Source organism: Lucilia sericata, unplaced genomic scaffold (assembly GCF_015586225.1).
Source record: "Lucilia sericata isolate MDLA Ls3-8-SP2 unplaced genomic scaffold, ASM1558622v1 Contig000391F_arrow, whole genome shotgun sequence".
Lineage (NCBI taxonomy): Eukaryota > Metazoa > Arthropoda > Insecta > Diptera > Calliphoridae > Lucilia > Lucilia sericata.
The window spans coordinates 179,133-191,190 of record NW_023994409.1 but is presented as its reverse complement, the minus strand read 5'-3'; the positions used below and the strand labels follow the sequence as shown (position 1 = coordinate 191,190).

The window sequence follows — 12,058 nt, the reverse complement described above, 5'->3', positions numbered from 1 at the left end:
ACAGTGCAGTCTATAGTCTAGTATATAGTCTAATCTGTAGTCTAGTCTATAGTCCAGTTTATTGTCTAGTCTATAATACAGTCTATAGTCTAGTCTATAGTCTAGTCTATAGTCTAGTCTATAGTCTAGTCTAGTCTATAGTCTAGTCTATAGTCTAGTCTATAGTCTAGTCTATAGTCTAGTCTATAGTCTAGTCTATAGTCTAGTCTATAGTCTAGTCTATAGTCTAGTCTATAGTCTAGTCTATAGTCTAGTCTATAGTCTAGTCTATAGTCTAGTCTATAGTCTAGTCTATAGTTTAGTCTATAGTCTAGTCTATAGTCTAGTCTATAGTCTAGTCTATAGTCTAGTCTATAGTCTAGTATATAGTCTAGACTATAGTCTAGTCTATAGTCTAGTCTATAGTCTAGTCTATAGTCTAGTCTATAGTCTAGTCTATAGTCTAGTCTATAGTCTAGTCTATAGTCTAGTCTATAGTCTAGTCTATAGTCTAGTCTATAGTCTAGTCTATAGTCAAGTCTATAGTCTAGGCTTTAGTCTAGTCTAGTCTACAGTCTAGACTATAGTCTAGTCTATAGTCTAGTCTACAGTCTAGACTATAGTCTAGTCTATAGTCTAGTCTATAGTCTAGTCTATAGTCTAGTCTATAGTCTAGTCTATAGTCTAGTCTATAGTCTAGTCTATAGTCTAGTCTATAGTTTAGTCCTCTAGTCTACAGTCTAGACTATAGTCTAGAGTATAGTCTAGTCTATAGTCTAGTCTATAGTCTAGACTATAGTCTAGACTATAGTCTAGTCTATAGTCTGGTCTATAGTCTAGTCTATAGTCTAGTCTATAGTGTAGTCTAGTCTCTAGTCCAGGTTATTGTCTACAGTGCAGTCTATAGTCTAGTATATAGTCTAATCTGTAGTCTAGTCTATAGTCCATGTTATTGTCTAGTCTATAGTCTAGTCTATAGTCTAGTCTATAGTCTAGTCTATAGTCTAGTCTATAGTCTAGTCTATAGTCTAGTCTATAGTCTAGTCTATAGTCTAGTCTATGTCTAGTCTATAGTCTAGTCTATAGTCTAGTCTATAGTCTAGTCTATAGTCTAGTCTATAGTCTAGTCTATAGTCTAGTCTAGTCTAGTCTATAGTCTAGTCTATAGTCTAGTCTATAGTCTAGTCTATAGTCTAGTCTATAGTCTAGTCTATAGTCTAGTCTATAGTCTAGTCTATAGTCTAGTCTATAGTCTAGTCTATAGTCTAGTCTATAGTCTAGTCTATAGTCTAGTCTATAGTCTAGTCTAGTCTATAGTCTAGTCTAGTCTAGTCTATAGTCTAGTCTATAGTCTAGTCTATAGTCTAGTCTATAGTCTAGTCTATAGTCTAGTCTAGTCTAGTCTAGTCTATAGTCTAGTCTATAGTCTAGTCTATAGTCTAGTCTATAGTCTAGTCTATCGTCTAGTCTATAGTCTAGTCTATAGTCTAGTCTATAGTCTAGTCTATAGTCTAGTCTATAGTCTAGTCTATAGTCTAGTCTATAGTCTAGTCTATAGTCTAGTCTATAGTCTAGTCTATAGTCTAGTCTATAGTCTAGTCTATAGTCTAGTCTATAGTCTAGTCTATAGTCTAGTCTATAGTCTAGTCTATAGTCTAGTCTATAGTCTAGTCTATAGTCTAGTCTATAGTCTAGTCTATAGTCTAGTCTAGTCTAGTCTATAGTCCAGGTTATTGTCTACAGTACAGTCTATAGTCTAGTATATAGTCTAATCTGTAGTCTAGTCTATAGTCCAGTTTATTGTCTAGTCTATAGTACAGTCTATAGTCTAGGCTATAGTCTAGTCTATAGTCTAGTCTATAGTCTAGTCTATAGTCTAGTTAATTGTCTAGTCTGTAGTCTAGCCTCTAGTCTAGTCTATGGTCTAGTCTATTGTCTAGTCTATAGTCTAGTCTAAAGTCTAGTCTATAATCTAGTCTATAGTCTAGTCTATAGTCTAGTCTATAGTCTAGTCTATAGTCTAGTCTATAGTCTAGTCTATAGTCTAGTCTATAGTCTAGTCTATAGTCTAGTCTATAGTCTAGTCTATAGTCTAGTCTATAGTCTAGTCTATAGTCTAGTCTATAGTCTAGTCTATAGTCTAGTCTATAGTCTAGTCTATAGTCTAGTCTATAGTCTAGACTAGTCTAGTCTAACTATAGTCTAGTCTAAAGTCTAGTCTATAGTCTAGTCTAAAGTCTAGTCTATAGTCTAGTCTATAGTATAGTCTATAGTCTAGTCTATAGTCTAGTCTATAGTCTAGTCTATAGTCTAGTCTATAGTCTAGTCTATAGTCTAGTCTATAGTCTAGTCTATAGTCTAGTCTATAGTCTAATCTATAGTCTAGTCTATAGTATAGTCTATAGTCTAGCCTATAGTCTAGCATATTGTCTGGTCTAGTCTATAGCCCAGTTTATTGTCTAGTCTATAGTCCAGCCTATTGTCTAGTCTATAGTCTAGTCTATAGTCTAGTCTATAGTCTAGTCTATAGTCTAGTCTATAGTCTAGTCTATAGTCTAGTCTATAGTCTAGTCTATAGTCTAGTCTATAGTCTAGTCTATAGTCCAGGTTATTGTCTACAGCACAGTCTATAGTCTAGTATATAGTCTAATCTGTAGTCTAGTCTATAGTCCAGTTTATTGTCTAGTCTATAGTACAGTCTATAGTCTAGGCTATAGTCTAGTCTATAGTCTAGTCTATAGTCTAGTTAATTGTCTAGTCTGTAGTCTAGTCTATGGTCTAGTCTATAGTCTAGTCTATAGTCTAGTCTAAATTCTAGTCTATAGTCTAGTCTATAGCCTAGTCTATAGTCTAGTCTATAGTCTAGTCTATAGTCTAGTCTATAGTCTAGTCTATAGTATAGTCTATAGTCTAGCCTATAGTCTAGCATATTGTCTAGTCTAGTCTATAGCCCAGTTTATTGTCTATAGTACAGTCTATAGTCTAGTATATAGCCTAGTATATAGTCTAGCCTATAGTCTAGTCTATAGTCCAGTTTATTGTCTAGTCTAGAGTACAGTCTATAGTCTGGTCTATAGTAGTCTATAGTCTAGTCTATAGTCTAGTCTAGTCTAGTCTAGTCTATAGTCTAGTCTATAGTCTAGTCTATAGTCTAGTCTGTAGTCTAGTCTATAGTCTAGTCTATAGTCTAGTCTATAGTCTAGTCTATAGTCTAGTCTATAGTCTAGTCTATAGTCTAGTCTATAGTCTAGTTTATAGTCTAGTCTATAGTCTAGTCTATAGTCTAGTCTATAGGCTAGTCTATAGTCTAGTCTATAGTCTAGTCTATAGTCTAGTCTATAGTCTAGTCTATAGTCTAGTCTATAGTCTAGTCTATAGTCTAGTCTATAGTCTAGTCTATAGTCTAGTCTATAGTAGTCTATAGTCTAGTCTATAGTCTAGTCTATAGTCTAGTCTATAGTCTAGTCTATAGTCTAGTCTATAGTCTAGTCTATAGTCTAGTCTATAGTCTAGTCTATAGTCTAGTCTATAGTCTAGTCTATAGTCTAGTCTATAGTCTAGTCTATAGTCTAGTCTATAGTCTAGTCTATAGTCTAGTCTATAGTCTAGTCTATAGTCTGGTCTATAGTAGTCTATAGTCTAGTCTATAGTCTAGTCTATAGTCTAGTCTATAGTCTAGTCTATAGTCTAGTCTATAGTCTAGTCTATAGTCTAGGGTATAGTCTAGTCTATAGCCTAGGGTTTAGTCTAGTCTATAGTCTAGTCTATAGTCTGGACTATAGTCTAGTCTATAGTCTAGTCTATAGTCTAGTCTATAGTCTAGTCTATAGTCTAGTCTATAGTCTAGTCTATAGTCTAGTCTATTGTCTAGTCTATAGTCTAGTCTATAGTCTAGTCTAGGGTTTAGTCTAGTCTATAGTCTAGTCTATAGTCTGGCCTATAGTCTAGTCTATAGTCTAGTCTATAGTCTAGTCTATAGTCTAGTCTATAGTCTAGTCTATAGTCTAGTCTATAGTCTAGTCTATAGTCTAGTCTATAGTCTAGTCTATAGTCTAGTCTATAGTCTAGTCTATTGTCTAGTCTATAGTCTAGTCTATAGTCTAGTCTATAGTCTAGCCTATAGTCTAGTCTATAGTCTAGCCTATATTCTAGCCTATAGTCTAGCCTATAGTCTAGCCTATAGTCTAGTCTATAATCTAGCCTATATTCTAGCCTATAGTCTAGCCTATTGTCTAGTCTATAGTACAGGCTATAGTGTAGTCTATAGCCCAGTCTATAGTCTAGTCTATAGTCCAGCCTATTGTCTAGTCTATAGTCTAGCCTATTGTCTAGTCTATATTCCAGTTTATTGTCTAGTCTATAGTACAGTCTATTGTCTAGTCTATAGTACATTCTATAGTCTAGTCTATAGTCTAGTCTAAAGCCCAGTCTATAGTCTAGTCTATAGTCCAGCCTATTGTCTAGTCTATAGTCTAGTCTATAGTCTAGTCTATAATCTAGTCTATAGTCTAGTCCATAGTCTAGTCTATAGTCCAGTCTATAGTCTAGTCTAGTCTATAGTCTAGTCTATAGTCTAGTCTATAGTCTAGTCTATAGTCTAGTCTATAGTCTAGTCTATAGTCTAGTCTAGTCTATAGTCTAGTCTATAGTCTAGTCTAGTCTATAGTCTAGTCTAGTCTATAGTCTAGTCTATAGTCTAGTCTATAGTCTAGTCTATAGTCTAGTCTATAGTCTAGTCTATAGTCTAGTCTAGTCTATAGTCTAGTCTATAATCTAGTCTATAGTCTAGTCCATAGGCTAGTCTTTAGTCCAGTCTATAGTCTAGTCTATAGTCTAGCCTATAGTCTAGTCTATAGTCTAGTCTATAGTCTAGTCTATAGTCTAGTCTGTAGTCTAGTCTATAGTCTAGCCTATAGTCTAGTCTATACTCTAGTCTATATTCTAGTCTATAGTCTAGTCTATAGTCTAGTCTATAGTCTAGTCTATAGTCTAGTCTATAGTCTAGTCTATAGTCTAGTCTATAGTCTAGTCTTTAGTCTAGTCTATAGTCCAGTTTATTATCTAGTCTATAGTCTAGTCTATAGTCTAGACTATAATCTAGTCTATAGTCTAGTCTATAAACTAGTATAGTCTAGTCTATAAACTAGTATAGTCTAGTCTATAATCTTGTCTATTCTAGAATAAAGTCTATACAAAAATATAACAAATATAAAAAAAATGTAAAATGAACAATATAAAAAATATAAAGCTTTCACACTTACCTCTCCCACTGAGGATGACAGGAGTTTGACAATGGTATCGTGTGGCACAGCCACAACACTTTGATTGTTAATTTCAATAATACGATGACCAACTCGAACACCACCACGTTCCGCTATACCGCCGCGCAATAAACTACAAATCTAATAAACCAAAAAAAGCACAATTTTAGTAAAGAGAACTCGACTCTGAAGTTAAAATTCTTTCTTCATTACTCACCACTCCATTCTGTACACTAAAACCTAATTGGAATAGTGCTTTAGGACGCAATATTTTCACCTCAACCACCGGAGGACATGGTACAACAGTAAATTTAACCGCCGTTTGATTTTTAGCATTACGTATATAATTCTGACATGTTGACAAAGGAAGACCGACTAAACTTAAGCCATTAATCGCTATCAATTGATCTCCAATATTCAACTGGCCACAGCGTGCAGCCGCACCACCAGACATAAGATTTGCTATAACAACTGTGGGCAACATAGAACCCCAACCGGATTCTACAATGACAACACCCAGGATTTCACCTTTGGCTTTTGGTACAACAACCTCCTTTTGTAATTCTTTTTTAGCAAAGATTTCCAATTCATCACCGAAAATCTCTTGGCTATTGAGCACCTCTTGGTAATCCATTTCTTTAGCTAAATTCTCATTTTCAATACCGTTGGCTTTAAGGAATTCCATGTAGGCCACCTGAAAGGCTTGGCCTATGGATTGAGCTATAAATTGAGCTTCATCACTTTCGAAAACGTGACAAATCATTTTTGGTGTACGATTCTGTTTGTTTGACGCGGCAGTTGTGGAACCATTCTCTTTGGAATCTTTATCTTTAGAATTACCAGCGGATGATTCATTGTCTGCCGCCGCCGAACAAGGATCGGAATGGACAAATCTTCTACGTGCCATTAATACAACTAAATCACCAATATCGGCAATATAGGAAATGGTACGTAAAGCATGATCCATCATTATTTCTTTGAGGTCTGTATTAAGGACCATAATCTTTTCGGTTGATATGAATAAATCGACTTCGGTAGAAGGTTGATTTTCGCCTTCGGGTGCCTGTAATTAATGAGTTTAAAAATAACATATTTATAAAACATTTCAGGAGTTTTTCTATTGAGTCTATTTAATTTAATGGGATTAGTTAAATTAACTTACCAAAGCCTAATATTAAGCGAATTTTTTTTTTAATCAACATTATTAATTAAGCAGCATTTAATAAAAGGGAAATGTTTCAATAATTTAGTTTAAATGTTTTCAATTAAATGTTTCTAGCTTAGAAGTGGGGTATATAATAATACATCGATTTTATAGAATAAAACTTGAAACTTGTACTCACCTTTATACGTGATACCGCCTCTTCGGCTTGCATCATTCTTGTAGATTTTGTGGGTTGACCCTCACATACTAATTGTGTGGAGCCTAAGTAACGGGCACGAAATAGCACACCTTCAATTAATACTGCCGGATCCAAGAAACCTGTTGATATAAAAATAATTATTATATCGGTATTTTAAATAAGGGAGCATAGATTTATATTAACTAGAGTTATACATATAACTACAACATTAAACACAAAATGACAACCTAATTAAGAAAATGTGTATGATTTTAAAAATAAAATATTGAAGAGTTAATTTCCATATGAGGATAATTCGGTTGATAGTTTATGTCGTTAGTCAAGCTGAACTTAGAGCATTGACAGATTTGTAGAAATGCTCTTAGGAACAGTATGAGACTGTTTACTATTAGACTGTGTGCAGTTCATGGTAATGAGGTTGCTGACGAACTAGCTAGATTAGGTTCGAACATAGTTAATAAGAATAGACGAGTGAAACCACTTATCTGTCACTATTCTAGGTTGATTTTCGAGAGACATCATCTACCAGTCCTGGAATAGTAGAATGAATTGCAAAATAGGCCTTATCGCCAATACTTAATGTGAGGGAAGCTTATAGGTCTGGATATTAGCAGTCTAAGAATTCTGCCAGGAATCTTTACAGGTCATTGCTCAATTAGTGCCTTTGAAAGTAAGTGAGACTGTTATAAACCGGAATATTGTAGGATATACGAAGATGCAAAGGAACTATAGGCGATTGAGCGATTTCCCACTGACCTAGACGTTCCATGACGAACTGGGGGAAATCAACACTTGCAGTAACTAGGTTTTATCAGGGGAATAAGTAATCTCTTCGACTGGGGTTTAAAGAGAGACTCACATTCTCTCACATTTCTTTCTTAACGGAATAGGTTTGGTAGAACTTCCACGTTGGAATCATTCTGATTTCATTCCTCTCTCCTCTTTACTTACATATATATGTTCTTTTTGTCTTTCTAGTGGTTTGTTTCTCTATCTTTGGATCTTTATACTCTAAGAATCATAGTGGATTGTTGGTCTCCAGGTGGAGTTGCGCTTCTTTATGGCGAATAACCCTTTATATGCTGAACCTAACTAGTTTATAGAATACACATTTATGTACAGGTATTGTGCTATTTATACCAGAGTTACTACAGTAAGTTCGCAGTATGTAAGAACTCTACCGATTACGTCTGTAACCGAATCAACAAGGCCATCCCAGCTGTGTGGTTGTAAACGATAGTGATGCAATTGCATCTCGGAATTTACGCAACTTTGCAAGCAATCCATGACGTGCCTTTAAGGGATCATAAGGGACGGTGGTGAGTCGTGTCTTTGACCTCTTTACTTTTACTTCTCTGAATCCCTTTTATTAATTTTCTTTCAGGAATTCTGTACATTTGGAAGGAATGTTGGAGAGGTTATGTGTCGCCCTATGAAATCAATTCTGTAGACGATTTATAGAAGACCCCACCACGCAAATCCGAACCCAAAGAGCTGTAGTACGCAAAACTATGCATCTCAACCACTAATCTCAGCGAAACTTTCTCACCCCGTGTTAAGTTTAAAACGCAGAACCAAAAAAGATCTATAGTACGGATAACAATGAACCGCACCAGTGGCTGTTTTAAGAATAGAATGAGCAATCTCAGCCATGTACCCGAAGTCGGTTAATAATTATTTCACAAAAATTTCTTTTAGGATATCAAATTGTATCATTATACTACATGGCGCATTAAAAATCACAACTAATTAGAATACACACATACACTGATTGTAAAATAAATAAATTACCACTTATCTCTAACATTTATAATTGCATACAATGCACTTAAAATAGAAAAAAATAATAATAAACATAAAAACAAACAGAAAACTATAAAAAATATAGAAAACAAAAAAAAGCTAACGTATGTATGACGACAAACATTAATTAACGTATTACTTTTGTTCTTATTTAAACTTACATTATGTCAAGGAGTTTTTTTGTTTAACATTCATATGACAGAATACACATTTAAATTAATGTTTAATTTAAGTTTTTTTTTTTTATATAGAGAGTATGCGTGCAAAAAGAAGAGACATTAAGACAGAGAAAGAGAAATAGAGTTTTCACATTAAATCTATTGATTAAAATTAAATTACATTTATATGGAAATATAGAAATAAAAACAAAAACTAGACAACAATTACTTACCCTCTTTATTGCGTGTTTTAGCTTTTTTATCACTATTAGCTGAATCCTTAAGAGATTTTATAGAACCCGTGGGACTTTTAGTATATTGTAGTTTTTCTGGTGAAGTTACAGCTACATCAGAACCGCCCACAATTTGACAATGATCGGGTGAATTTGGTGTCAAAGATGTGCCTATGCCCTGGCGTATGGTAGCCGATGAGAAGGGCTGTGGTTTGTGATGTAAATTATTGGTGATATCCGATGAAGTGGGCGAATGATCGGAAGAGTTGAGACCAGAACCTATGCGAGAGGTTTTAGGCCAAATTGTCTGCAAATAATAAGGAAGCGAAGAGTTAATTTATTATTAAGAATATATGTTGTTGCTATTACCTTATCATCAAAAAAATCCTGATCATCGGTTCTTTGTTGTCCCAATAAACGATCAGTTTCTAGATCAGTATCTTGTTCTTCTTCATCACAGTGTGATTTATTAGAAGAATTTATATTATTACAATCTGCATTATTTTTACGTGGCACCCATATGGGTGAATCTGGACCTGGAGGTAAGACTTCATCACAAAATTTCAATTTTTCAGGTTGAGTTTTAGCTCTTTGTAGAGCAGAACGTATTTCTTTCATGGCTTCTTGTATCTCAACTGATTCGGCGCGACCGGGATGCTTAACACGTATCTGTTGTTGTTGTTGTTGTTGCTGCTGCCGATGAGGTTGTGGAGCTGGTGGCGGTGGTGGCGATTGTTGTTGCTGCTGTTGTTGTGAATGTTTATTAACTGTAGCATATATAGGCTCGTAATTTGAAGAATCGTTGCTTAATTCGTTGGATGTATTGAGAGAAGCTAGATTGCAACAACCACTATCGGTATTCATTAAATCATTACACTGACTTTGCTGATGATGCAACATATGCTGTTGTTGTTGTTGCTGTTGAAATATTTTACATGTATTCAATTCATCAACATCAATTAAACCACCCACAATATTCAATCCTCCCTCAACTCCAACACTTTCATCAATATTTACCAAATTTGTTATTAAATTATTGGCCACGGCCGCGGAACTATAATTATTCTCCAAACACTCTTGTGTCAAACTATTATTGTATTTATTTTGTTCTAACATTTCTTGTTGATGCTGATGCTGCTGCTGCTGATGATGTTGTTGTAGATGTTTCTCATTTAATTCACCCTCACAACTGCCATTATCATCACCATTTGTTTCGTATTTATTTTGACAATTATTTTCAGTATCCGATGCATGACCACTTGATAGGCCATCTTCTAAAACGGGCATACTTGTGTATAATTTGCCATAGTCTGTGGTACAATTAATATCATTCGAAAGACTGTCTAAATCGCCACAATTGGAATCGTAATCAGTTGTCTCTGGAGACAATGTGAAATTCCGAGAATGATGCCGTAAATTCGCCTCCAATTCTGTGTCAGCTAAATCACCACTGCTACGACTGTTTGAATCGATATAAAGCTCAATGTCGTTGTTGTCATTATACACAATATTATTATCACACTGCTGTTGCTGCTGCTGTTGTTGTTGTGGCTGTTGATACTGCTGCTGTTGTTGTTGTTGTAGTTGTTTCTGTCAATATGCAATGACAAAAATAAATATGAAAAAAATCTCTATTTCTTTCGATTTAAAAAAAAAAACACACACATTTATTGGTTTTTGTGGTCTATAAATATATAAATAGTACGTTTTCCATTTGCTGCTGCTGTCTCACTTGGGGTTTTAGAGAACATGTACGTATGTATTTGAAATGCGGCGAATGGTATTTAGAAAAACAAAAATAAAATTGGAATTCTGTAGTTTTAATGGCAGTTTGGAATTGTGCATTTGACAATGAACTTATAATAGAAGAATTCGTTTCGTTTAGCTCTATTATAAGTAGGACATAGTTTAAGGTTGGTTATACATAGTATAAACATATTCACAGTTAATTGACTGAGACTGAAATAAATGTAAACTTAAGAAATAAAATCAAAGCACAAATGTATTTTTCGGCCTTGATTTCAACGATGCAGGTCTAATACTGTTCTAGTTCAGTTCTAGTTTAGTTCTAGTTCAGTTCTAGTTTAGTTCGAATTCAGTTTTCGTTCAGTTCTAGTTTAGTTCTAGTTTAGTTCTAGTTTAGTTATAGTTTAGTTCTAGTTTAGTTCTAGTTTAGTTCTAGTTTAGTTCTAGTTTAGTTCTAGTTCAGTTCTAGTTCAGTTCTAGGTAATTTCTAGTTCAGTTCTAGTTCAATTCTAGTTCAGTTCTAGTTCAGTTCAAGTTCAGTTCTAGTTCAGTTCTAGTTCAGTTCTTGTTCAGTTCTAGTTCAGTTCTAGTTTAGTTCAAGTTCAGTTCTAGTTCAGTTCTAGTTCAGTTCTAGTTCAGTTCTAGTTCAGTTCTAGTTCAGTTCTACTTCTAGTTCAGTTCTAGTTCAGTTCTAGTTCTAGTTCAGTTCTAGTTCAGTTCTAGTTCAGTTCTAGTTCAGTTCAGTTCTAGTTCAGTTCAGTTCTAGTTCAGTTCTAGTTCAGTTCTAGTTCAGTTCTAGTTCAGTTCTAGTTCTAGTTCAGTTCTAGTTCAGTTCTAGTTCAGTTCTAGTTCAGTTCTAGTTCAGTTCTAGTTCAGTTCTAGTTCAGTTCTAGTTCAGTTCTAGTTCTAGTCCAGTTCTAGTTCTGTTCTAGTTCAGTTCTAGTTCAGTTCTAGTTCAGTTCTAGTTCTAGTTCAAGTTCAGTTCTAGTTCAATTTCAGTTCTAGTTCAGTTCTAGTTCAGTTCTAGTTCAGTTCTAGTTCAGTTCTAGTTTAGTTCTAGTTCAGTTCTAGTTCGGTTCTAGTTCGGTTCTAGTTCAGTTCTAGTTCAGTTCTAGTTCAGTTCTAGTTCTGTTCTAGTTCAGTTCTAGTTCAGTTCTAGTTCAGTTCTAGTTCAGTTCTAGTTCAGTTCTAGTTCAGTTCTAGTTCAGTTCTAGTTCAGTTCTAGTTCAGTTCTAGTTCAGTTCTAGTTCAGTTCTAGTTCAGTTCAGTTCTAGTTCAGTTCTAGTTCAGTTCTAGTTCAGTTCTAGTTCAGTTCTAGTTCAGTTCTAGTTCAGTTCTAGTTCAGTTCTAGTTCAGTTCTAGTTCAGTTCTAGTTTAGTTCTAGTTCAGTTCTAGTTCAAGTTCTGTTCTAGTTTAGTTCTAGTTCAGTTCTAGTTTAGTTCTAGTTCAGTTCTAGTTCAGTTCTAGTTCAGTTCTACTTCAGTTCTAGTTCAGTTCCAGTTCAGTTATAGTTA

At 34.6% G+C, this 12,058-nt stretch overlaps 1 protein-coding gene across 2 annotated transcripts in view; it reads right to left on the bottom strand.

Annotated features, from left to right (window-relative positions):
• LOC119604434 overlaps nucleotides 1-12,058 on the bottom strand; it is a 44,138-nt gene that overhangs the window by 23,772 nt on the left and 8,308 nt on the right. Inside the window, exons 5-9 of one of the 2 annotated variants that reach the window (XM_037957022.1) lie at nucleotides 9,168-10,388; nucleotides 8,799-9,105; nucleotides 6,584-6,723; nucleotides 5,458-6,303; nucleotides 5,241-5,381 (exon numbers count right to left, since the gene is read on the bottom strand). In XM_037957022.1, coding sequence (XP_037812950.1) covers nucleotides 5,241-5,381; nucleotides 5,458-6,303; nucleotides 6,584-6,723; nucleotides 8,799-9,105; nucleotides 9,168-10,388 — 2,655 coding nt within the window. The remainder of the gene's footprint in view (nucleotides 1-5,240; nucleotides 5,382-5,457; nucleotides 6,304-6,583; nucleotides 6,724-8,798; nucleotides 9,106-9,167; nucleotides 10,389-12,058) is intronic. The other variant, XM_037957023.1, reaches the window with a different exon arrangement.